Source organism: Symphodus melops (assembly GCF_947650265.1).
Source record: "Symphodus melops genome assembly, chromosome: 1".
Lineage (NCBI taxonomy): Eukaryota > Metazoa > Chordata > Actinopteri > Labriformes > Labridae > Symphodus > Symphodus melops.
This window is the reverse complement of record NC_136691.1, coordinates 49,680,453-49,707,750: the sequence shown is the minus strand read 5'-3', so window position 1 is coordinate 49,707,750 and position 27,298 is coordinate 49,680,453. Positions and strand designations below refer to the sequence as shown.

At 38.7% G+C, this 27,298-nt stretch overlaps 2 protein-coding genes across 4 annotated transcripts; both read right to left on the bottom strand.

The window, feature by feature from the left end:
• Positions 1 to 1,735: 1,735 nt before the first annotated feature.
• On the bottom strand, positions 1,736 to 7,896 carry LOC306834142 (chondroitin sulfate N-acetylgalactosaminyltransferase 1-like). 2 transcript variants are annotated; one of them, XM_079359936.1, is made up of 10 exons: positions 7,819 to 7,896; positions 7,353 to 7,650; positions 6,458 to 6,558; positions 6,148 to 6,326; positions 4,970 to 5,186; positions 4,269 to 4,370; positions 3,543 to 3,724; positions 2,771 to 2,865; positions 2,619 to 2,700; positions 1,736 to 2,212 (listed from the first exon to the last, which is right to left on the bottom strand). In XM_079359936.1, the coding sequence occupies exons 1-10, from the start codon at positions 7,845 to 7,847 to the stop codon at positions 1,926 to 1,928; spliced, it is 1,572 nt and encodes a 523-aa protein (XP_079216062.1). In that variant the 5' UTR covers positions 7,848 to 7,896; the 3' UTR covers positions 1,736 to 1,925. The 2 variants fall into 2 exon arrangements, with proteins under 2 accessions (XP_079216062.1, XP_079216061.1); XM_079359935.1 differs by having other exon boundaries at positions 7,353 to 7,896.
• A 3,505-nt stretch (positions 7,897 to 11,401) lies between these two features.
• Positions 11,402 to 26,252, bottom strand: rnf122 (ring finger protein 122). 2 transcript variants are annotated; one of them, XM_079369506.1, is made up of 6 exons: positions 25,854 to 26,252; positions 20,304 to 20,460; positions 15,098 to 15,143; positions 14,972 to 15,013; positions 14,758 to 14,837; positions 11,402 to 13,163 (listed from the first exon to the last, which is right to left on the bottom strand). In XM_079369506.1, the coding sequence occupies exons 1-6, from the start codon at positions 25,876 to 25,878 to the stop codon at positions 13,049 to 13,051; spliced, it is 465 nt and encodes a 154-aa protein (XP_079225632.1). In that variant the 5' UTR covers positions 25,879 to 26,252; the 3' UTR covers positions 11,402 to 13,048. The 2 variants fall into 2 exon arrangements, with proteins under 2 accessions (XP_079225632.1, XP_079225631.1); XM_079369505.1 differs by having other exon boundaries at positions 14,758 to 14,840; positions 25,854 to 26,251.
• Positions 26,253 to 27,298: the final 1,046 nt, after the last annotated feature.

Genomic DNA, 27,298 nt, shown 5'->3' with positions numbered 1-27,298 from the left:
TTAAATTGATAGTTTCAAGTGGAAAACTGTGATCCACACCGGACACATTGTCTAGACAAACCTGATGAGGATTAACCGGCCGAGCACCCTGGTGTGTGATTAAAGGGGTTTAGGTTTCTCTTGGCACTCAAGAAGGAACTAAGAGGCAGGAAGTTGGACTGAATTTTTTTTTTCTTTTAGTCCTGTTCAAAAACAGGTAGGTTGACAAATTTAGACTTCCTGACTGATGTAGGAAGTGACATCATGATTCATCCTCTGCTTTACAATGAACTTTATTGGACAGGATACACATGTATGTACAGGTGTCTCTAACTTAAGTCACATTTTATTTAAGATACACTTAAATACACACAGTTTTTCTAGCGCTAATGTTTCCCTAGTCTATCTCCCTGCTGATTAAAATGTCCATTCTGTCTTTTGCCTGCTCCACTTTTCAGAGAATAAATGCTCAAACAGGTCTTTTGGAGATTTTCCCTTGATGACATCACAAAGTGCAGTAACTCCTCCTCCAGATGAATGACACTCCCACAGCTCAGAGTTTGTTCTGCCCTCTAAGGCTTCCTATCGCAATACAGTCCAAAGACATATCCTTCCAGAGGGGCGTGGTCAAACAGCATCATTAGCAGACACGAAACAGTCTGTTCCCAGCAGGGTTGAAATAGTGAGGCATGTTCGATTGCAGGGTCGTAGTGGATTTTTCTTCACAGATATGTTTGGGGAGTCATGGTTGAGAAGGAGGATAATACGTGACTTTTAAAAAAAGAGATCTGAACAAAAGACCATCACGGGGCAATTTGCACTCGTTTCTTCTTTGATTGTCTGAGGCTAAGCAGATTCATGTTTTTATGAGAGAAAGGTGCTGCAAGATACTCCTCACTACATATCCAAGAGGCTTTAGCCAGGCTGCCGGCCTTCTACAGCCTGCATGGCCCATAACATTTCAAGTAAACTCAGAGTCCAAGTGGCCTCCTGTGTTTTAAATATTATTTTCTATCATTTACGCTAATGTGTAAATTTTTGTTATTTTGTCCTCCATGACTCCAGTATCATCGCCTGGATCAAGTTTCTGACACCACTGATGATCTATAGGATACATTCTGACCCACCTGAGAGAAGGAGCCATGAAGGGTGCACAACTCCTTTGGCTAAGATATGAGGTAAAGGAGCTTTTTGTATCGTAAATTTCATCACTACTTCATGCATCAATAATTTTGGTACATTTGTATTTTACTTAGTTTGTTTCTGAACCTATTGATCCACAGTTTCTTTGACTTTAACCCTCATCCACTTAATACTTTATAATTTTGTATTTCATGTGTATTTGAAACTCAAGAGACAAATCACATTGGTTCAACTTAATATTAATATTTTTGATTGGGTCAACGTAATATTTATGTTGGATTGGGGTCAAATTAAATGTATTCAACGTAATACATTGTTAAAACATTTGATCAAAGCAATTTAATGAACTGATAAACGCTTTAAAATACAATTGGAGTAAGCTAAATATTTTACATGAAGATTTTGTACAAAATAAAAATATGTTGAAGTAATGAGTCATTTTTTGAGTGTACTTGTTTCTATTCCAAGTACTGTTACCATAGTAACTTGTTGATGCAAAAAAAGGCCATGAGATTTTGTTTTATGGTCGAGATCATAATTTCTTTCTACAAAAAAACCCCCAAATATTCTCTTTGTGGAAAGGAAACAATGAGAGGAACAAAGATCACACAGCTCCTTATTTTATTGTCATAAAAAAAACCAAGTCATTAAGTTTATGTGTCCAAATGGAGAACATTCATCATCGTTGATCATCAGCTTTTGTTTGAACCTGAAAAGTTTATTGGAAGTCCACATAAAATAATCACACAGTAAGAACAACCAAAACAATGACTTAACATCACACTAACTCAGCTGTCTTTTCTTCAACGTGTTCCTCTGTCCCTCTGCTTCTGATAGTTCAAATGCTGCTCAATCTCTCGTCTGAAGAACAGCTCCCCCAGCTGACCGTGTGAGGCCTCGCTCATGGCTTTGGTCTGCATACACATTTTGTACTTGTCTGGAGGAAGCTCATCTGCACAGTTCTTCTCATGCCACAGGTGGAAGAGGCCTCTAGACGGCGCGCGGACCACCATCAGCTTACTGTGAAGGTACTTCCTGTACAGATGCACGTCCTCCAACCCCCAACCTTTGATGTTACGGTCAAAGCCGCCTGCAAGGAAATAGGATAAGGATGGAGAACTCACTGAATATTCCTTGACTATTTGAAGCTTGCTTAATTGCTGCTTTGAAATAATATTTAAAAAGAATCGTGTTCCTTAATCCAACATATTTGGATGAGGATAGGGCATAAAACTATTTTTACCTCTAAACACAATTTGTTTCACAGTAATATCCTAATTAACATTACTACTGCTAATTGAAATGACCAATGCAGGTTTACATAATCACTAAAACTGTAAAAAGTGCATTTCTTTATTATCAAAACACTGATTACAGCAGTTTATTTGAGTTTGGTGCAACAACTCAAGATTCTAAAATAGATGGTTATCGCTATAATTTCATTGTATTATGTCTTTGAAAATTTGACTAAGGTAAAAAATATGATTTCCCACTACCTATGTTCATGAAGTCAGACCTGTACTGGCATGTCATGCCAAACCCAAAATCTCTCCAGAATCCACTTTCCTTCCTTATCACCTAAGACAAGAGAATCAGAGTGAGTCAGGTGATAGTCACAGAAATTCAATCAAGCTCATTTTATTCCTACCAGTTGTTGTTGGACAGAAGGTAGGAGTGTGTGATTACTGTAGATGATCGAAGGATTATACTGGCTGAAGAGCACCGGGTAGTAAACTCTCTTACCTAGAGAGAGACAAATAATAGATGATGAAAACATTTTGACACAGTTAATTTTTTTCAGAAATTTAACAAAATTTATATTTTTTTAGAACAATTCTGTTCTGCTTTAGAGCCATTTTATGTAAGAACTGAAAAAAAGAAGAAAACAAGGATTTTGTCTCCTAAAGGATCCTTTAGTTTATGTGTGCATTTTGGCACCCCCCTGTGGATAAAGTCCCTTTTAAAGCTCTGACAATCTGGATTTGGTAATCCTCAAAAATCCTCCGTGTCTTCATCAGGTTGATCCACTCATGTTTTTCCATGTAAAAATGTGAGCTGGGTCATGTGATCCTTAGTTCACCAATGGATTACAAAATCTGGAGACTGTTTGGGTGCTTCAGTGATGGCATCATTCGAGCGTCAGACATCAGCAGGAAACCAGCCAATTTCACAACATCAGGATTGGTCAGAGATTCAATGTTGAACATTAATTTATTTATTTTTTTTACATCATGATGAAAGTGATAATAAATCATGTGAGATGATCTGTATCAGTGTAAGCAGCATGAACAAGTTTGTGTCCAGATTCAAATGAAACCAAAACCACTTAACTTCAATTTGGCACCACATATCTGTGGTGTAATGTTGAAGAAGCGTCTGTGTCAATGTGTCATACAGATTGAGGTGATTCTGTCTCTTACCAGGCTCTGCATTTAGGCGACAAGAAGTTAAAAAGTCAGTGGTGAAGTGGATGTCGACATCACAGAAGAAGAGCAAAACATTCTGGCTTCGCCTCCAAGCCCTGGTGCCCACGTCTAAACCACGGCCACGAGAAAACTCCTCATTCAGCTGGATCAAAGTGAAGCCCCTGAAATGAGTCTCTCTGAGGAGAGAAGAGAGGAAGACAGAGGGGCTATCATGGGAAAGTTTGCTCTATTAGAAAGGTTAGAAAGGTACTCTTGTGCTTCTGGGTCTTTACAAGAACTTAATCTTTGCAGAGTTGCTGCACTACATGGTTAACAACAATTTAAAAGGATCTACTGTGTTTTTCTCCTAACAGCCTTAAGCCTAAGAGCATCCCAGCCTGCTCAAGATAGGGGGGATGGGTGTTGCTCTCTGGGGGTCCAGAGGACTAATTTATTATCAGCCTAAAGCTGTGAAACACTGATTCCATTTCATATATAGTGTTTTAATCCAAAATATCTGCAGTGCAGCACAGGCACATCTCCATAAAGTGATGTGGGAAATAAAAACATTTTGTTTTTTGATAAAGTCATGCAGATTAACATACCAGCTCTCTCACTACATGTATTCAGTGTCATTGCATATTGTCATCTTACCAGAGTCAAATACTTTTACTCAAGTCATGAATCAGGTGTCTTGATAAAACTATCAATGCTCGCAACTCAAGTTTCGCATCACATTACCTGTGAGTTTGGTCCAGCATAGCTTTCACCTGATCGATCTGATCTCGACCAAAGTAGACCACGGTGAGATGGACCCTGCCATCCTGCTTGATGCACACTTCTCTGAACAGAAGATATTGAAAGAAGCATTAAGCAAATAGCATTGTCTGACTAAAAGACAAGAGCCCCACCTTTATGTGATAAGGACAATGGATCATACTCACACGGAGGTCATTGTCCTCTTACAGCATGCTCAGGATGGGAAGTTCAAAGGATTTAAAAATGTTGTACTGCTGAATTCTTAGAAATAGTTATCAAGCCATCGCTTTTAAATTCACCATAATGTTAAGGACAATAGTGACAATTTGGAAAGACATCAATTTCTATTTTAAGGTTGGGTGTCCTAATATTTAAGCTAGCCAAAAAGTAAGAGAAGGGGTGTAAATTCTTTGCAGCTACCATGACAGCAATACTGTGTTCAGATTCAGATTATTCTTACTGCAGTACGATTTGCTTCCTGAAACACAGCAGTACAATTTGAACTTTCCACCATCAGAGGATTGAAGGAGGCTTTATGAATGAAGGAAAAGTAGACTCACAACTGTAAAATTCTGATCAGATTGGCTTTTTACTTAGCATATTCACATGTTTTGAGATCAATAATATCACAATACAATCACAATAAGTGGCATTGAGTGTGTTACTTTACTTAGAAAACATACCTGAAAGTGTGTATAAACTGCTTGAATGCATCAGACCTCTTTGAAAGAGGTACGATTATGTTGATGAGCATGCGGTTTGTATCCACACTGTGGCTCTTCACTTTCACGACCGGACCGAACGGTCTGAAGAGCACGAGCTGTGTGAAGTCCTGTGGGCCATGGCCTTTAAACATCAGCTCGTAAACACTTCCTCTGTCCCGCTCTGTGCGAGTCAACCCTGTGACAGGGAACAAGAGGACACAATCAGGCATTACTTAATGTTTATAAGACCAAAGGTCATCTTTGCAGAACAAATATGGATTAATGAAAGGAAGGAAGTTTCTTGGAAATTACTTTGTAATTTGGTTGTTAGCTTTGCAAACATATTGTAATTGTATATATGAGACTGAACATGCTTAACAGATATTGGCAAACCAAAACATGTACTACATTGACTTCTTTTACAGACAATTAGCAAGCTAGACAACCACATATGCAATTTGAAAGTGTTATGCTAATGTTACTTTATGCTAGAAGTCAAACTGTGCTTTGTAGCCTAATCTAGCTAGTAATCTATTTACAAATGGTGACCCTAGTTTTCCCCTTCTACCATTCCAGTTTTTTGTGCTCTTTAATGTGAGTTACTTCATTTAATTTTGGTTGAAATCTTTTTATAAGCTAGCCAACTGACATTTCTTATTAGATAAGACAAACTTTGTGACGTTAGCCAGCGTAGCGACTAGAATTATATGTAGAGAAAAAAAGGTCCCATGAATTAAATGCCTTAGGGTGTCCTTATTTTTTAACCATCAGTCATGTCCTTTTTATTCCAAAATGGCTTCACTAGGTTGACGTTAGCAGACTTTTTAAAATAATGTCAGTGTTACTGTTGGCCCTGTTGGGGTGCTAAAATAAAAGAGAAATCACTTCTTTTCCAGACAAAACTGTTAAAACATCTCAGATTTTCAAATTACAGTTTATTCACACATCGGCATTGAAGAGAGAAAGCATTTAAAGTCACTACAATATTATATCTCATAAACAATGAATGAACAATTTTTGTTTGAATTGTTCTGCTCTAAAATTCAACCCAAACTAATCTAGTTGTATTTACTGCGTCTGTAGCAGTGGATTTCTAGCTTTCCACCAAGGGAAGACCTGAGGAAATAATCAATGAATGAATATGAGACAACCCTCACCCTCTATGAAATCTGAAGGGGAGTATGTGTGCTTCCTCCTGGTGCTGTCTGTGTGCTGCTGAGGTCCATTCAGGACATGCAGAGCTGTTTCCACCGTGCCAATGAGCTCATCCCTGCGGTCTCTTCTAACAGGCCTCTCCTCTGGGTGCCTGGTCAGCCCCGTCTCCAGCTGGTACACTCTAAGTGACACAACAAAAACCCACTCTCTGAAGAGACATGAGGTAAGACTTGATATCAGAGGCAGGTCATGCAGTTACTTCTGAAGAGGCCCTGATAGCTAGCTACAGAGATCAGGGATTATCTTACTCACCTGTGCAAGGTGAAAGTGTCAAAAGGAATCACTGCATATTCACTGGGCAGCTTAACACCTGAATTCACCTCTGCCTGGTTCAGCTGGGAGCGAAAGAACTCCTGGAAAACATGACAAAACATTTACGGCTACATCTATATCCAGAATTTTGTATAAGGTCAAGGAAGTGGCTCAAAAGCAGTCAAATCAGCGCTCCCTGTCTTATGCAAAATAAATAACATATTCAAGGAGAACGGTATTCACGAACTACTCCGTTTTTGTACCTACCAACAAAGAACCCCTCAGTAGATTTTCCCTTCACATGAACATTTAAAATCCCAAGAAAAACAGTGATTTGCTGCCCTGAAAGTCAACTTCTAAAAAAAGGTATATTTTATGCCATGTTTGAGGTTCATGTTTTAACTAATGAATCCTAAAAGAGATTCTGAAATCATAAATAAATGCATTTCCCTCTTGCAAAGTATGGCAGCACTATTATTGCAATTTGTACCTTATTGTGACATGAGCACATAGCAACAAACATATTGCAAAATCCTGAATTTATCACAATGAATACACAACTATTTTATGTAACCAAGCAATGCTTTCTCACTCAACTGATGTACGTTTCACCTCAATTGCCATGATTTCACACCATTTTGGTGCAGTCGTATGAAAGTCTGTCTGCTTCCCTCAGATTAATCGATGCACATTTGGCAAGATGTTTATATTTATTTTGGATTCAGGAGAAACATCATGTTACAGGTATATTGTACAATACAAAGCAATAAAACACAAAAAACTGTGAGTTAGAACTGATATGAGTTCTCAAGTTTACTTTAAATTGGTATTGCATTATTGAACAATGTGAAAATGAAACTTTCTATTTGCATCATTCTGTATCATGACTTCCTACCTTGAGGTCAGACTGTGTGGGGGTTTTGTGCAGACTCTCCAGACCTTGAGGCAGAATCCCTTTAGTTTTTGCTTTATCCAGGGACTCCTGAAGCTGCAGTGTCCTCTCCTGGAGGGCCTCTTTAAGCTGGGCTATCTGCTTTGTCAGACTGTTGATGTAATGTCTGTGAGAGTCCTCTCTCTCCTGTAACAAGGCCAGGTATCCCTCCTTACTGGTGGTTCCTCCAGTCCACAGCAGAGGCTGCTGACTGCTCTGAGACTTCGGTTTACAGGCCAGCAAGTAGAACAGGGACAGACAGCTGCAGAGGCCCAACACAATGAGGCCAACACGGGCCAACAGTGCTACAAGCCACCGTTTAAACATGGTGGACTGTCTTAAAAAGTCCTCAAACACTTGAGACTGATTGAATCATGACAACTCTTTGGTCAAATTAAGAGGCATCCACAAAAAAATGAGTATCCCATACTCCCTGGTGACAGCCTTCTGTGTCCTCATAACATCCCATTCGCCACATCCTCAGATAGCATCTTCACAGAGTTTCCAAACTCTAATTTAAAAAAAAAAAAAATTAATTAAGTGAACCTTCAAATTCATTTGAGGATTATTTAGAGGTTTCTGATTGTTAGGTTAGTCACTTCAAGAATTATTGATTAGTCAAATGTTAAATCGTTTGTAGAGAGGAATTCAATGCAGCTATTGTAACTATAACAGCATCACAGCAACAGAGTTCAGTATCAAGATAATCTTTTAAAGCTTTGTACCTCCACAATGTCTGAAAGAAATAAGAAAAAACAATAGCACTCTTATTTTCAGAAAATCTCTCTACCTCTTGCAAATCAATTAAACAAACAAACCTATTCAGTTGTTTTCCTGATGTGCCTTGGTGTTTTGCGCCCTGGTCTTGCTGCTGTTGGACTGAAGCTCAGCTTTGGGTTGGCTGAGATGAAATGCACAGAAAGAAAAATGACCTGACCTTACATTCACTCTGAATGCCACGACGCGCTCAAGGTGGGAAGTGACAGAAACAAGCATTTCTCTGAGTCTCTCCACCCTAAGTTTGTGTGTGTGTGTGTGTGTGTGTGTGTGTGTGTGTGTTTTGCCATCATCAGTTTATTCACAGCACAGATGGCTCTTTATTGCCCAGGTAGAGGCTGATCTCATGAAAGACTTGCTTATGTTTCCAGGTCCACCCAAGCTGTGTGGAAGTGTGTGTGTGTGTGTGTGTGTGTGTGTGTGTGTAGGTGTAGGTGTGTGTGTGTGTGTGTGTGTGTGTGTGTGTGTGTGTGTGTGTGTGTGTGTGTATCTAAGTGTTCATACCATGTGGACCCTCTTGAATCACTCCATCATTCAAACAGAACATTTAGACAAAAAAAAATAGTGTTTTAAAGTCTGAACATTAATTACAACTTTTGAGTGTGTGTCAATTCTGGTGACCCCTTTGGACAAAGCTGTACCTGTACATACATACATACATGTGTATGTAGTGTTTTTGACAAAAAAAGTTTCTGCAGGCATAACCACTTTATCTGACACCTACTGTACCCAGAGACATTCAGTCATTTAAAATAACGATGATATATACTGTATATAAGAAACAATAAGCCTTGTCACTGATGGCATAGTTGCTTTTGTAGGTCAAGAAGAGATGTTAGTATACATTTCAGGCTGTTTGAATAACCAGAAGAAACTTCTTACAGGAGTTAAACTGAAAAACACAAAGCTCATAACCATGAAACATTCAAACACCAGTCTGAATATTATTATTTTCTTAAGTTTTACATCTTTTTGAATGACTGGCTGTTATATATTTTAAAGAAAGGTTTAATTAGCCTACCGACCACAGTGGAAGTCAAAGGAATCCATCATTATAGTTTGTAGTTGCCCATCTCTTCTTTGTTTCTCTTTTGCTTGAAAGATTCAAACATTGCTGTACCTTGTACAACATTGAGGGTTAAAGTGGTCTTACAGGAGTAAACTGCATGCCGTCCTGGTGAGTCGTTAGCATCTCCTCTCTCCTCTCAGTCTCCTCCTCTTCCCCGCACTTCCTTCTCCTCTCCTCTCTTTTTCCATCTCTCTCTTTCTATCAGACCATGCAGTGTTCACTTCCACCATCCCTATGAGACTACTCACCATCTGCCTTCATCCGGAATTCCCTTTCAGATCCTCCGAGGCTCCGTCCTGCCCTTAAGTCTAATTAGAAGGCAGCAGGAGTCAGGACCACGCTTTAACTGTTCCCCCCCCCCCCCCCCCCCCCCCGATGCTCAGCCACCTGCAATCTGCTGTGGGAAAATAGCTAGGTACCTAATGGATCCCTCCAATAGGACGGGGTTTTGCACATTTAATGGGGCAGTGTACAGATGGTCCTTGTTTTCATTCATGTTAAACCCTGAGCCTTCGGTCCTCAAAATGATGAAGTTAATAAGATTTTTTCTAGTGTTGCTCACACTTACGGAGAGTTAAAGTAAAATAAAAAAGTAAAACAAGCTTTTAATGGAAGAATATCCAAAGAAATCTGACCATGTCTGGGCATTATTTACTTTTAATATTAGACAAATAATGAAATGGCATAACTGCAAGTAGAAAGCGTCTTTGCATGGTTCAAAGTCATATTTTTTCCAAGGATGGAACAGATTATTCACACTTTTACGTAACCTTTCTTGTCGGCTCTAACTCCCTTTTCACATGCATGCCCTGTTTTGATTGTTTAAACTTTCTAAAGCGTAGGCTACTACTACTCAGTCTAGTACTCAGTCTTTGTTTGATTGACTTTTTTGTGTTTTTATTTTGAAGCATTGTGATTTGTGTGTTTTTGGTCAACATAAGGAAAACCATTTTTAGTGCCATACACGTTGTCCTTTAAAATAACTTCTCTGTCATTCACCTAAACTGTCTTTCCTTAAAAAGAATCCAAAAAAATCTGATCATCTGTAGCTTTATCTACTTTATATTGATGGACAGTGAGGGTTTGAACCCTGTTATGGTTTCATGTTTTTTTTTTATTTATTTATTTTTTTTAAATTTTATTTTGACAAAAACAAAAAACAACACCACCACCCAAACAGAACAAAAACAAGCAAACAATATGACGGATAGACCAAACAGAACAAAGCAAACAACATAAAATAAATTAAAATAAATTATTTAGATCGCTTCAGTATGTTTAAATAAAAAAAATAAAATAAAAACATTTTCAGTCCCAGTACACTTCACAAATCTGCATGACCTGCTGAACTTGCCCCCAGCAAAGCTGGCTCCGCCTACACAAAAAATAAAAAAAACATCACCCCGTTGTCATGCACTACATGCCCTCGGTCACCCGTCCCCCCTCTCCTTCTTTAGCTAGATGTGTTCGGACCCTCCCACCTGGCATTGATCTTTGAATGTTTTTTTGTTTGTTTCCTATTATCCATCATTCATAAGTACTGAAAACTTGTCCCATTTTGTCCCTTATGATATTCTACTTTGTATTGGTTTATAGCAATTATTGTTTCCAACAGATATTGTTTCTTTACTGTATTTTTGAAGAAATTAATATTCAAGCTCTTCTTTGACTGTGCTTTAAATATGAAGATTTTGCCTAACAGAATGATAGTATTTGTTATCTGAGGCGCATCTTCATCCAGAATCCCAAACAGGATGTTTACCGGTTTAAATTTAACGCAGATATGGTGCAGACTTAGCCAACTTTGTATATTGGTCCACAAACCTGCAACATATGGGCAATAGAAAAACAGATGCATCTGGTTTCATGTTTTTTTATTCGCTGATCTCAAAATCAATTACTACATATGATTTCGTAATAAACCGACTCTGAATATAAGACATAGAAATACTGACCGATACTAATACACTGACCTCCTGATCCATACCTTCTAATCTAGGTTAAATATCTTGTCTCAGGTCGATAGCTTTGGGGTGTTTAGTGGTAAACATGAAAGGTCTTGAGCCAAAAAGGAGCCATGTTCCAAAATTGTATCTTTTTTTTTTACACTATATCACCTGGTGATGGCGCTAGGTATATACAACAAAAAAAGAAACAAACAGCAGAAGCTGAGCAAAACAGACAACTGTATTTATTATTGTTTCAAGTTATTTACATCTGTTGGATTACAAAATGTGGAATGTGCCCGGAATCAGAGTGGACTTGGGCTTGTGTGTTTTAAAATTGCAAATCAGAAGAGGTTTTTTTCCCTTTATTTGGCACATGAAGTCACATGACCATGACAGTGTCACCTCTGTGTGTGTAAGTGTGTTGGCTTTTAAATTACAGTGCAGGTGCCCTCTGTTATATGGACAATGTGCTTTATGAGTTGTGTGCTCAATTTAGGCAGTGTTTTGCTTTTTAACTACTGAGGACCGTAATACAGAATCAACCATCAATAATGCCACAAATGAATGCTGTGTAAGAAAGTGAGGTTTGGTTGCTTCCCGGATGAATTCACAGAACAACAATGAATCTGTACTGCTGCTTCCCTTATCTTCAGATGATGCAGCATCTCTGATACTTCACAGCCTTTTATAAAGATTCACTACACCTGAAAACGAGGGACCCTTTCTTTGTTCATTCAAAGTGCAATATCTTTAAAAAATATCTTCAACATAGTTCAACAAAGAACCAATAGTTACAGCGAGATGAAGGAGGCGTCGATTCCTTACATCAATATGAACACAGTAAAAACATGACTGAACAATAAAACATCCCTGTGGAAAAGTCACACATGATATCACTGTAGAAATAGATTTTACATTATCAGTTAAAGATATCACCAAAAAATTCACTGCTTAGTGAGAAACAGAGTGGATAGAAACGCTGATTAATTAGCTACAAATCAACTAGAGCAAGAGCTGCTTTTTCTAAGAATCAAACATTATTAAGGCCAGACTGATAAGGCTGGAATCCACCTTTTAGTAAATCAGTGTGACAATTATTTAATTTAAGTTGGGCTAAATCTTAAAAAAATAAAAAGCTTAGTGTCATTGAAAGCAGTTTATTAAACCCTGTCTTTGCCCTTGACATTTTATTTCTTCGCTCTACTTGCATTCGTTTTCAAACAGTTCAACAATTTCATTATCTGTTCTTTAAAAAAAAACATTGAAAAGATAACATGAATACTCTCTTTTGTAATCTGGGTACTTTCTCCCTGTCAGCATGTCTGATGAGTTAAACACATCAGTTTGCCTGTATGGCTTTATTTTGTCTTCTTTTTTTTAACAAAAGTTTTGATAGCTGAAACCACGAGAACTTTCAGTGACCAACACAACAAATGACATTCATTCATGCCCAGTGCCTCCTCCAACACTTACTTCTACACATGGCCTTGACATCTGCGTCTCCTGCACTTCAACGGGCGGTGCCATTAACCTCACTCAAGACTGCAGGACAGGATGTGACGGAGCGGGTAAAGGGGGGGGGGGGATGATGAAAGAAGAGTGGTGGAGTGATGTGTGGGTGGCTGGAGATAATCTCTCAGACACTACAAGGTGTCATGCTGCCATATCTGAGATGGAGGTTGCTAAGCAACAGCATCTTTATAGTCCTTTGGGTGGTAACTAGGTTACCCCAACTCACTGTCGTCATGTTGGATTTTTTGCTGCAATACAACAGCATTACAGCTTCCCTCTTCTTGTTGGTTGATAACTTAAACCAGCTGGTTTGGTCCAAAGCATCCAGGCTGGTCTGGTGAAAAGTTGACCAGTTAGACCAGTTCATCCAGTAGAGTCCCTATGCTGTGGTGCTGCTCTGGGGGACCGGCTATGGGTTTGTTACACATGGGACAGACGCAGCGCACTTCCAGCCACTTTACGAGACACCTGCACAATAGTAAAAGAACAGGGAAGACATATTAAGACCAGTCAAACTGGGCCAACCCCGATGATCACATTCATGCTTTGAAACCAAAGCCACTCGTGACCCATGACGTGGGCTCCTGTTAGAAAAGTTATTCATTCATATCATTTAAAGAAATAACAGTCAATGGAAAGCATTTGAGGTTTTATACATAAATAACAAGGCCTGCAGGTATGTTTCACAGACAGTTATATTTTTTCTGAGGAATACTTTCATCTCTGCTACCATAGGGTTATAATTGTACTGAATCAAAGAGCCTTATTGATATGAGACAAGATTAATTAAAACCAAATTAATAAAATCAGTTACATTTTTTATCAAAATACAACAAAAATATTATTTCACAATTTTATTTAGAAGACATTTTATCATCTCTATGGCTGATTATCTGTTTGCATGGAAAAGAAATGTGTGCACTATTATTGTTGTTGATAAAGCCCATTATCTCTTTCCTTCCGGATTTGTTTCCACAAAGTACTTCTGCTATCCTATGCTGTCAATGTCTCTGCATTCACAACCCTGATGTTCCTAATGATTTCTCTGCCTACGCCCCTTCGTGCAGTCTTAAAATATCTGCTATCCCTACATATATTGCTATTCCTGCTTTTTCACAACCCACCACCTCCAGGATGTTCAGGGAAGTAAATGAGACTTTCTCTCTATCAGCCTCCACCAACAAAGAGGTCAAGATCATGTCTTGTCTCCTGTTTACAAATGGAGTTGGAGTGCAGATGAAGTAATTGACTACATGTTCATGAAAAGGCATTTGTTTACATGGCAAAACATTCTCAATAGTAATTCATTTAACTGTTACGAGATGGCAGGATGAGATTTTTTTTCTTCAAAAAACACTACTTACAATGCAGAATCAGCAAAAAAAAAAAGGAAGTAGCATTTTCCATAGGGGGCGCCAAAATGGACACAGAATGAAAGTTTCTTACAGGCGCTTTAAATTAGTAAGTAGGCCGTCTTGGTGTGCACCTGACTTAAGGATTTTTTTTTTTTTTTTTTTTAATATTTATTTTAGGGCATTTTGTGCCTTTATTAGAGTAAGAGGACAGAGACGAAAATTAGGGAGAGACATGCGGGAAAGGAGCCACAGGCCAGACTTGAACCCAGGCCACCCGTGTGGAGGACCACAGCCTCCATACATGAGAACTAACCACTGTGCCACCAGCACCCCCGACTTAATGACTCTTAACAATTCCTCTAACGTTGGTAGAGTGCATCACCATTTTAACACCTAATAAATAATCATATAATATTTTGTTATTTATTCCATTTACCAAGTGCATGCTGGGAAATGGTCCTGCCTTGACTACTGCTCTCTCAGCATGAGTAAAGTTGCAGAATTATTGAATAAATGAATGGGCAGTGATGTCGGACGAGACTCCAGCAGAGGTGCGCTGCAGGAGGACTTGACCGAAGCTAACTCCTGATCACTGAACTTCAGAACAAACGCCAACACTTTCGTTTTCAGAAAACTCGGCCAGCAGCACAGCGGTAACAAGACCGAACACGAACACGAGACCCTCTACTGTGCTCTCTCGTACTCACTTCCTGTGGAAAGCATGTTGACATGGCAACACCCCCAGCTCATCTTTCACTTTGAAGTCCTCCAGACACACGGCACATGTCTGCTGTGTGACAGACAGACAGACAGACAAACAGACAGGGAGAGAGTAAAGTCAATGGATGATGTCATTAAACAAAATTGTAGATGTTTTTTATTGTGGTGCAGAAAGTCAATCATCATAAATCACATTCTTACCCCGTGAAGATTCAGCTTTTTTGGATCCCCTTTTAAAACCACCTAGAGGGGGGACAATACAAAGACAATTATTCATGTTTTTGAAGACATTACAGTTTACTAAAACTCAATAAGCCTCAGTTTTACCTCTCTGTATCCAAAGCGTTCACTCTGGGCTTGGTGTCGTAGTTTGCTGTGGATGAATACAAAACATATTGATGAATACCTTTTCAATCAAAGTAAGTGTGAACATACTCCCTATTAGAAGCTCCACCTGCTGCCACCGCAACAGAAAAAGTTTTTGCTTTTTTTTAAAATAAACTTTACAGTTAAAATATTAGCCAAGAAAGTTACTCAAAATATATCCAAAATATAAAAATGGAGAAATTAAAACTGAGACAGGAGCTTAAGCCTTGAAGCTGTTTTACTTAAGCATGTGTTGAGGAACCTCACACCACTTTCCACTTTTACTAAGAGATAAAGATGTCTTTATATTGTCAGAGCTGGGTTCAACATCAGGGCACTGTATTCAGGCACAGATTGAAGGTTGTGTGGTTAAATTGTTGGAAATTATGTGAAACAGAAGCTGTGTAATTGTAGGGTAAGCTCAGATAATTAACTGTCTTCACAAGACCTACAGTGTCCACACATTATGTACAGATACGTGTGCACACACGCACATACACACAAACCACACAAACCACACGCACACACATTGTTCCAAAGTAATCCTGTAACTACAGGCACATGCTTACATGCACAAATACACAAACACTGCTAATGAGTATGTTGCCTCTGAATCCCTGCACCACCCCAGAACCAACAATGGAGAGGAGATCTTTATCGCCTTGGCGAGCTGTGTCGGCTCAGGAGGTTTATTTTTGGCCTCTTGTTTTTACACAACTAAACATAGACTGAAACGTCTATCACTGTCTGCGATTTGAGCCTGAAACCAAATGCAGGAACAGCACCTGAGATTAAAGAGGAGTGTTCATCTGTGCTCCCAATCCCTTTATAATATAAAAATGGCTAGAGATAGGAAATGACAGTTTTTTGTTATGTTTGTCACTTGGTTTATTGTTTATAGTTATTGCAGCTAACAATTCCCCATATTGAACAATGTGAGGATACGGGTTTAACATGTGTTGAGGTTTCCCAGGCCTGATGTAAAGTAGGTTAAAGGGGGGAAAGACGACGATTTCAGTGTTTCAGCACGGCTATTGTGCCCCCATATAAGAATACAAAACCTCATTCCATACTTTGGAACAGCTCTTATTGTGTTTAAGCAAAAGTGATTCACATGTGTACATTTTATAATGCAGAAAAAACAACTCAATTCTTTTATGTGCAAATGTGTAAAAAACAGCTCATTTCTATAGTTCAATGTCAGAGCAAAGCTCTGCATACTCAGATGTGTTATATCATTGTTCCAAGCTATAATTCAGTGAAACAGTCTGGTCGGAAGTTAAACTCCTATTCTAAAGACATACACTTTAACTATTTTCATTATTTAGTTTAACAAAAAAAAGACTTTTAAAACTTTTATAGTTTGAATCCACTACCCTCTAATCGCATATCTTTATTTTATTAGAGCAGAAGAAAGTATGCGTTTAATAAATCAATGTATTTATAAACTACAATAGCAAATCGTGTCAAATACTTCCTGCAGTCACATTTAGCATTTTTTATTGTATTTGCAGGTGAACTTGTTCAGGGTTACAGAGTCAACTTTTAAAAGCCTCTTCACAGAAACTTTTGTCTAAAGATTTTACCATCTTAAACGATGTCTGTGTCATGATAAGCAGCAAACTGTGTTCACATGTGGTAACAGCTGAACTCCAGCCTGCCCTCTTTGCTGCTAAAACACTTTGGATTTCACTCTTTATATATTTTCCCCAATCTTTCTGCTTTCCAATCTTCTGCATGTACGATAGTATCTAGATAGTATCTATGGAGTTTCGGGAACTGAGAGCAATTTTGTAATAATAACAAGTTAGACCTACAAGTCATGTTTCCTGTCAGCTAATGAACAATCGTGGTAGTCCTAGGAACTGTCCCTTTCTCCTCCATTTAGTCTCGAGGATCACTGACAGGAAATTAGATGAGTCAGTACATTTATTTGGGGAAAGTGGCTCTGTGGCCTAACATCGCTGCTCTCAGTCAATATAAAGTGTAAATCAAAGGACAAGTCAATGTCTAAATATGTTCCAGACAACTGAAGCTGATGTTCTCCTCAGTGAAGTCAAGCAGTAACAGCTTTTTGAGGGTATCTGACTGACTGGGATAGGAAGGTGGGATATCACCTCAGAAGGAAGCACTTCTTTGGGTATGACATCACAGATAAGCGTGTTTGCAGTTAGAGAGCAGGTAACTGGTTTCTCTGACGCTCTCAGGTGGACATACAATGTCAGTACGATCACGATGTATTTTGGTCTTAATGCCTCCTGGTTGGTTCAAGCTAAGTTACCACACATCAAGTTTGGAAGCCGGTATGATTTAATGTTGATATCATTAGTAAAGTACTTGTTTTTATTTATTTGGCATAAATACTGAAATAGTTGCGTAATAAGATTTTAGATAAGTGATGTAAAAAAATCAAAAGGACATTTTGGTTTCAGCTGGACATTAAACATGCAGAAAGGCAGCATTTAAGTACACTGGGGTATAATTAAGAATTCAAGATGTATTTTTAGGACTGCTGCTTGGTAAAATTGCAGGTACGTTGTTTTGATTTGGACAATTTGAATCATGATTTGACCATTTTGAATTTCAAGGCGGAGAGAATTTTACAGCAAATCAGTAAAATCCTTCTTAGAGCTGAAAGCTTTAAAAAAAGTGATGTAGCTGCTTTACATGATCAACAGTAAAAAATGCACATAGCTTTTTATCATAGGGTTTTTAAATCAGGACATCTCCTTCAAACTATGTTGCACATAGGAATAGGAGTGAGCTTGTCTGAGAGGAATGATAAGAAAACCTGCCGAGAATGGCATTCACCGCACTGAATATATCTAATAAATCAGCCAGTTTATAATGGGAATCACAATCACACATCTACCCAAGTCTACATTCTCGGTAATGGGTCCAAAGGAAGTGACTCATGAGTCATTGAAAAGTGCTCAAAGAGAAATCCGAGCTTTTCTTACAGAGTTGATGGTGAATTCATTTGTAAACCCAGAGATGGATGAGAAAAAGAGCTTAATTTCATCACTGTGTTACGTCTCTTGATCAATCACATCTAAATGGGCTTAGGTTGAAAGGCTGGTGCTTGCCTTGGTTGTTTATTATTGATGGCTCTGTCTCTATATCTGTGCAAGGTTGTCTTTTCACCTGGAAATACAAGTTTAAAAAAAGGAAAGGCTTTTGTCAGATTTCGAAGCTTTTCATTCAAGTTTCATTCTTCATTACGCGGGGTTTCCCCCGTTCAGTGGTCATCAGTCATTGTTGAGTTCAATCCTGACCATGGACAAGCAGATCATAAATTAAAATCCTCATTGAGTTAACTCACAGAATCGTTCACATTAAATGAGTTCTGTCACCATTTCAAGTGAGATTTTAAATTATTCAGTCAACATGAATGAAATAGAAAAACTCGACCTGCTGATGAACATCATATCACATAATGAAAAAATTACAATAAACTAAATGAGTGATCCGTCGGAAAATTTTGTTTAATGTTAGTCGTGTTCAAATCCACCTAATTTATGTACTTGTCCTAATTACTGTTTTTCATTAAATGTAATATAAACTGATGAAGTCCAATTTGAATATCATCCCAAGTAGAATGTTTCTTTTAAGTATGTAACAAATATAAGTATTACATGTAGGATGAAGTGGTTGAAAGCTTGGACTTTGTGATGTGATATATTTTAATCAGGGGGGTCAAAAATGAACTCAGAACTTCTGATTTACATGTTTGCATTTTACAAATGTATTCAATGTTGACACTAACCAAGTTTATCATTATTTACAAAAAGTGCAAAGAAGGCATTAAAGAAGAGAAATTACTGGAGCTGTTTTCAAAACTAATTGAGATCGAGCTACATTATGGAGAAGATGTGTGTCATTTCTTGGCCTTTAAGCCTCGTCTTAAATGTGTAGGGGGGGAATTTGCAATTTGTTCCCCGTGATACGCCATCAGAGGTAGAAACTGAGGTGTAACAGGAGCGAGACAGTGGCAATATGTAACCTAATAAAGCCTGCAGAGAGGAACACGCCAGCCTCCAGTCTACAAACACAGGTTTTTAAAAATGTGTTTGGACAGTCTGAGTATAAAGTAATATAGGTTGATTCAGACAGCAATTTAAAATGGTGTCCAACATAAAAAATAACACATTGTTATAGGGTGTCGACTAATCATAGACAGAGACTCTGTGATTCAAAGACAATGCTGCAGGTGTGGAGATTCTATATGAGGATTCTTACACTGTACACATGCATGTATGTGATGTGTTCGTACACCCACTGTGTGATATTCATGCCATGTTTATTCTGAGCTTAGTCTCTCTGCAGTTTTCCTCGCTGCTGTCCTCACACATTGTGACGGGCCGCTTCCTGTTGCCTCATATCCCGTCCTTCAGACACACACACACGTCCCCTCAGCTCATCGGGGAGTTCACAGTCAACAGACGGAGAGGTCAGCATGTTCCTCTATTTCTTTTCTTCTTCCCTCCCTCACCCATACAAAGACACACACACACAACATAGACACACACACCATTTCACTAAAGGTTAAGCTTTTGGGTGCTGCAATGTCGGCTGTTTTTCCATGTGCAGATCAAAATATCTTAAAGCTCCTTTGAGGAACTTTGAGTCTGTGTCGGTATTGGCTCTGTACAAAGCGGTACTTCTTATTTAAAGGCTTTATCTTGTTCATGTATGATTTGGGTTTATTTAATAAAAAATCCCATCCTGTTGCTTTTAACAGTAAAATGTAACCCTCATTGAGTCTCGCTGTGAAAAATGTTATAAAGTGTTTCAAAGTTGGCAGTTCATCATCATTTTGTCACCTTTCCTGCATCAAAGGTTAAAGGTCTTAATAAAATACAAGTCAGAAAATCAATCTTTTCTCTCAAGGTCTTTTTTATTAGTAACTAAAGATCACAGGAGCTCTCGTGTTTTTCTAGTATCAAGATAACATTGCATATTTGGTGTGCAGCCAGTTGGTCACTAAATCAAGGTCTGACCAAAACTAGAATATACAATTATTTTGCATCGTTGATATACTGGAGGATGTTGCTGTGACTCTGAAAGCTCTCTCCCATGGCTTTAAGTGTTTCACTTTGGTGTGCCTCCATTTTTTTGTGTGAAAGTACATTTCACCAGGATAACAGGCAGATTTGAGAACACTCACCTGATAAAGTAACAGCAGAAGATAAGGCTCAGGATGAAGACAAATATACCGGTCCCAAAGATGACCATGTAGATGTTGAGTGGCAGGTCCTGGAAGGTGATGGGTGGCATGGTGCACGACTTGTTGGAGTAAACCAGTCCCAGACCACAGAAGCACCCTTAACAAAGAAAGAGGAAGCATTTCAAAAATACATTCAATGGGAAAGGAATGCCAGGGGAAGAGATTTATGCTATACGGACATAAAAAAACAACTCGCAATTAAACTATAAAGTTGAAGCTTTACACCTTTATACCCTGCTCCCCTTCTATGATTGTAAATGAATCCTTTTTTTATGTCGTATTCAAACGTGTAAAACTCTGTGGTATCCAAGCAACATGGACGTATCTGCTAAGACTTCAGGGTGATGATCCATCCATATATAACACCAATTACTGTAAAAATAATCTTTCACATCATGAACTGAGGGCTTTTAGGGAGAACTTTGGAGTATGCTCCAATCCAAACAGATGGTTTTCCCATTAAAGGTGCCTTCTTTTGTCTGATCCTTCCTGCCTTGACGCTACACTTCTGTGTGTTTGTTTTACCATGACATAGATTGATACTGTTACACGGCTGTCTGCAGTCAAGGTCAGAAGTGGAAAGATGGTGGAGGGGGAGGGCTGGGAAACAAATGTGGCATGACATTGATCAGGTTGCAATGTTCCAGTATTTCATACTTTTTGTTCATTAAATTATTAGTATAAATGACTTGTGATCATTGAAGTTGAAAAGTAGCTGTAGATCAGGTTGACAAAAATACAGAGATACAGAGAGTGAAATTATGTGCATGAGTAATGAGAAGTCTTTATATGTGAGAGGGGGCTTTGTACTATCAGGGTCACAATAACCCAATGCGTGACAGTAAATGGGAGCTAAACCACGACTCATCACAGTCCGCTGATATAAACCTCGTTCCATTTGAATGGGAATGGGAAGCAGGGAATCACATCAAGTCTTCAGCTTTTCATTTTGATCAAAAACTTCAGCAGCTGATTTTACTGATGAGCACAACTTCTTCCTAAAATAAAGTAGTAGTTGGTAATATGAGCTTGTGTATTGTTGAATCATAATGGGGAGCTTCACATTGTCAAACTTATCTTAAGTTACTACATCCCACAGGAAAAAGAAAAACTTAACAATAAAAACTTGATCAATTCAGAGCTTTTCCAAGTTTCAGGCTGCAGTCCTAAAACATTCTGAACAGGCAGATGGTGGATGTATCAACACATGGACACTTGGATCAGTTGATAGAAAAGTATGCTCTATGTGACTGCAAATGGGAAACACATTTTATAAAGTGACTGGTTGCATAAGATTGATTTGTGGAGAAAAAGAGTATGGATGGATGGAGCACTCCATATGGTCACAAACGTAGTTTTATACTTTATAGAAAGGAAACTAGAATGTCAGATAATTGGGCAGACATTATAGGGTATTGATGGATGCTGAATAATTGCCTAGCTGGTCCACCAGATTGAAAGACAGACAAAATGAATGAATGGTGGATCGGTAAAATAATGGATCAGCAGTTTGGTGGATGGATGGATGGGTGGGTGATAGATGAAAGGATGGACGGACAGATGAACAAGTAATATGAAGAATAAAAGGGAAGATACAGGGATAGACAAATGATGGACAGATTAATAAAATACAAATGCACAGACAGACAGACAGACAGACAGACAGACAGACAGACAGACAGACAGACAGACAGACAGACAGACAGACAGACAGACAGACAGACAGACAGACAGACAGACAGACAGACAGACAGACAGACAGAATGAATCTTGGATTAATGTTCAGACAGATATTTGGTTGAATGGATTACAAATGATGGACAGACAAATGGAGGGATAAAGGAGACATTTTCCTGCTTTATTTCCCTCTGCTGTGGTTCGTATTGTTTTCTTTGCGCCAAGATTTTTTTATTTTTTATTTTTATTGATCCTGGTATTTCTAGTCGTCCCTGTAGCCAAAGTGACACTTTGACATTTCTATTTGACATTTCTACCAACTCACAGTGCAAATTGCGGCATGAGACGATCAATACTTCCCACCTCTTAGTTCCACTCTCTCTGAATGAGATGTGATGCTTCATTTATTGATGGATAAGCATTCAAGACCACTAAATTACCTCACTCAGCTCGAGGCGATCGTTACCAGAGACCTCAACTTTTGCCTGATTCACAATCAGCACGGAATAAATGACTGTATTAAACATAACATGATATGCTGGTTAAAGAACATATGCAGGTCAGGGTGGAGGCCAGGATTTGAAAAATACTGAGATCATGAATTGTGTTTCTAACATGCTCTATTACAATAACTCAGCTTATGCAAAACATTTTATCAAGACTTTTACTTGAGAAAACTTTTTAAATACAGATCAACGAAAATCTTACCCTTAAAAAAACACACTAACATTAATACCCATGCAACTATAAGACCAACAAACACAAACAAGACCATCATAACCTAATTGATCATTTATATTTAGTTGTTTTAAATGCCTGTCAATGCTGCAACCAGTGTCAGACAAAAAATTAATACTATGTCGATGATTAGTGATTTTACATTCAATTGTTTTAAGATGACAGGATGAGGTTTTCAAATCATACATCACATCATTATCATAGACCGCCATACAGATAACATGTAACACTGCATATATACTTTTTAGCAGAAAAGTCTATCCAAATTGGACTCTTTAAAAATGTGGTCAGACCTTTAACATTAAAGACTGAAGCACTTATTAGTGTACATATGAGAGCAGTTGTCTAACAGTATTATGTGACAGTCAGTGTACCCTTGTTCAAAGATGCTGAATGAGGCAACCTATTGACCCACTCCTCAGCTTCTTGTTTATCATTTAGATCCAGCACGTGTTGGATGCATGTGCACCAATGTAAAATGTCAACGCATTTCCATTTCATTCAATCTTCCGTATTCATGACTGGATTGTACATAATGGTTGCCAGACACACGAGAGGATGCAAACCTGCAAGAACACACATCAAATGCTCTTCATTGTCTTTACATTTATAACAGTCTGCTTCAGGAGGACCATCGGCAGACAAAGAGGCACGCTTACTGCAAGAAGAGGAGGGGTGAGGGGTGTATGTGTCTTTTCTCGTATTCATGTCACTGCACAGCTGATGGAACAAATCACCTGTGAAGCTGCTGCAGACTCAGAATCTAAATCTGGGTCATTCGTATTCAAGTCTTTGTGTGTGACGGTCCTATCATGGCTGTCTTTATGCCTGTATATGGATGGATGAGCAGTCACGTCTTTCTTCTCCACCTCTCTATACACATGGAGGGCAGACAGCAATATGTGTTCTACTTTTGGGTGGAGCCCCATGCGTGACCACTGACCTACATATTGGCACACTAAGGATGCTCCACCGTTGCCATGGTGCCAAGAGTAGCAGATGCAGAAAAAAAGGATGGAGGTTAGATGAAAGAAGGTCCCATTTTGGACTACATCAGGAATCTGAGTCAGACTGCATGTAGAGCTTCAGCTGTCAGACTGTTTTTCCATTTTTTGGGGGGGATGTTTTTTTTTAAAGGCAGGAAAGTCCCTCCGTGATTTGACTAGGCTGTAAAATATATCGACTATAGCAGCTTCGCTGACAGCTCCTACGAGATGCCTGCTGGGGTTTTGTCCTACATACTGCCGTGTTCTCACAAAGCTGCTTCTGCTCGCACTGAAGACAGAATTTCCCATCAAATATTCAACAGTTCACATGAGTGGGGAACACTCAAGCTTGCCTGCTTGATGACTACTGCTGGTTCATCCAAGAAGAAAGTAGGTTGGGCCCCAAAGTAACCCCATATATGCATGGAAGCGTTACATGTGTCACGCATAAACACAGGGGCAAACAGCCATGATCACACACACACACGGACACGCACACACTGGTACACAGAGCAGACTCTGAGCTGTGACTGACTGATACTGCTTCATTTTTCCAGCAGAATGTCACTCTTTGATACTGTGTATGCGTGTGTGTGTGTGTGTGTGTGTGTGTGTGTGTGTGTGTGTGTGTGCTATTCCCCCCATGAACAGCAGCACAAAGGGAGTAATTGTTCCTGTCTGAACAACACCAATAGTCCAACAAGGAGGCTGCAGCTGCTGAACTCAAACAGGAAAAGCCAAAGGTAAAAAAAGAATAACACAAATGCATCATCACCACCAGGATTTGTCGTGACAAATCATCACCGACGCAAAATGTTTCACAGCAATGAACAGATTGCGTTTTGTCTAAGTGACTAATGGAAATCTGGACTCTAACAACACTTTTCATACAAGGCAGAAGTTGCTCAGGCTTTTTTGACAGTTGAAGATAATCTGTCAAGGCCATGAGTATAATTGAGGACTGCAGATAAAGTCAGCCAGTGTAAACAAGATTACCCATGGAGGCAAAATGTTACAACAGCACAAAGAGGGCCTTGTGTGGCTGTAGCTGAATTAATTTAAATAAAAATAAAGGATTCTATTCAATTTTTAATTCTACTGATCTCTATACGTGTTTACATGTTCATCACAGACAAGAAGCTGTCTTTAAAAAAAGTTACTAAAGCCTTATTGAAGGTCAACTTAATGAAACTGTATAAAAATATTTAATGACAAATATAAAACACACTTTAATGTTAAGAAATGCAACAGTGTATTATTCCATTATCAGTTATCTTCCTATTAGCAGTTTGTGTGCACTGATTCTGTTGTAGCTTTTTCTCTCAGCGTCATTCAGATGAGGGCATGTTCACAGTGATTAAAGAGACATGAGAACAGTTGGGATAAATAACAGAGAAGCAAATTGAACAATGTCTGTATCATGTTTTTAGAGAGATAGTTTCATTTGACTAACAATCCAGAAAAATAATCATTCATTTCATTTTCACTTATGACAAACAATTCACATGTCATCCACAAAGCGCAAGCCAGAGAGTGTGTGCATTAAAACAAAACAAAAACCTGGATGATCAATGAAGTTGGTTATTGGAAAATCCTGTTTTCTTATAAGTGTATAGAAACATATTTAGTGTTCATTGTAGTGAAAATGCTCCTAAGATACAGATACATCTGCCATTATTAAACCTTGTTTTACTTTATTGTTATTCAATGCACAGGCTTCCACTGGATACAAAGAGAAGTTGTTATACATAAATCAATGTGTGTATATCATGATGCAATAATATTACAGTGTGTTGTAAGCCCTTTATATATATTGCTACTATACAAAAGTGATACCAACTCACTATTAAACGCCCCACAAGTCTGAATAACAGTGATATTGTTTTAGTATTTCCACTACTCACAAAGGAAATGTTAACATTTAGAGACACTGGATGATTCATACACTCCAGTTTACAGTCTATTATGTTCCTCCTACCACAGCTTCACTGTAATGGAATTTAAAAAAAAGCCTGTATTTTTTCTACATTAGCCTTTATCAGAGAGGCCTAAATAAACGGAGCTCGGACAATATGAAATGAGTGCTTACCGTTACACCACTGAAACGGGTGCATCAATGCACCAGAGGGAGTCCTTGCCGGCGGGGTGGGATTCGTGTTTACCAACAAGCCGCAGCTTCTTCCGCGCGAGCAGATGGATGAAATTGACCGCTGCTGAAGTGCAAAGCAGTGAGAAAGGTTACCAGGACTACAGCAACTGTGTAACAAAAAGACGGACAAAAAGAGGGGTATAAAAGGCGCCTGTCGAGAGTTGAAGCTTGGTTTATCACATTATCGTGCTCCTATTTCTGCAGTCAAAAAAAAAAGAAGAAATGTTGATGTGGATTTCCCCTTCTTCTGTGGCTGTTTAGGGCTCTGTTATTATTTGCACACGACATAACACTGACCCCGCAGCAGCATCTGTTAGGGAGAAGAAGAAAACTGGAACACAGGCTCCTCCGTGTCCCTGGTCCCGCCCCCGCAGACGTGGTTAACGTACGGACCGGCCAATCAGCAGACAGTCTGTGTTGGCGTGTGTTATGACGGCTTGTCTGTGTTTTCTAACATCTTTTTCAGTTTCCTAATTATGTTTTGCTGGCCAGGCATCTAAGGCTGATCAATCAGTGGCAAGCTTTTAAAAGTAATCAGTTAAAGTCTCTTCCCTATAATTTGCCAGGGCCAGATTAGGGTCAATACCCCTGGGAAAAAGAAGGTTGTAGTGGGCCCCTCATGACCCCTACATGTTCTGTGGATTTTGTTATGATGCTGATAAAATGCTGAACATTTGGTTATTGAACTTTTTTTTGGTGTTTTATTTATTTTGACTGATGCATGTTTTTAAACTGAACATCTTTTGTTTTCAGTCTGTTGGTTAGTGAGTCAACACAAGATACACTCAGTTAAGCCAAAATACTGGTGAAGCTTGAATAAGACACTCAATTAGACAACTCTCCTTGTCCCACAGGCATTGAGGGAGAACCAATTTATTGAAGGAATTACTCCTGTAGGTGACAGTATGCACACCCGTCACTATCAGCGGGCCATAGGTTTGTTTTTTTTGGGTGAGTTTGGTTGACCCGCCTGCCTCCCACACCCACGATGGAGGGCCGGCAGGAAGGTCGGAGGTCGCGGCAACTGTAAAGAACTTTTATGTTACTTCAACTTATCACAGTTTACAATAGATACACTATAGATAAAATAACTAAATTCTGCATTTTAAAGATTTATAATATCAGTGCAACTAAGAATACAACTTCATTACTACACACAACTGCCTAAAATATGCTTTAATGTGATATACAAAATAGGCAATACAAACTTATAAATGAGTGAAATAAAGTTAGTGTTATTTGTAAGGGTGATGTCAACATGAATGCTGCTACTGTCAGTTTGAAACAACAACAACAAATAAACAAACTGTCAGGTGACCCAAAGATTCCAGCTCAAAAGGTTTTGAGTAGTAAACAGACATAGCTTAGAGTCTGCTTTAAACTAT

Bases quoted from the DNA above. Each gene is read 5' to 3' on its own strand.
- LOC306834142 (XM_079359935.1), bottom strand. From the start codon at position 7,715: ATGTTTAAACGGTGGCTTGTAGCACTGTTGGCCCGTGTTGGCCTCATT. The intron at 3,725-4,268 runs GTAATGTGATGC...TTCTCTCCTCAG, and splicing joins ATGCTGGACCAAACTCACAG to AGAGACTCATTTCAGGGGCT. The intron at 2,866-3,542 runs GTAAGAGACAGA...GTCTCTCTCTAG, and splicing joins TCGCCTAAATGCAGAGCCTG to GTAAGAGAGTTTACTACCCG.
- rnf122 (XM_079369505.1), bottom strand. From the start codon at position 25,878: ATGCACCCGTTTCAGTGGTGTAACG. The intron at 20,461-25,853 runs GTAAGCACTCAT...TTCTTTGTTAAG, and splicing joins CCCGTTTCAGTGGTGTAACG to GGTGCTTCTGTGGTCTGGGA. The intron at 13,164-14,757 runs GTGAGTACGAGA...ACTATTGTGCAG, and splicing joins CAACATGCTTTCCACAGGAA to GTGTCTCGTAAAGTGGCTGG.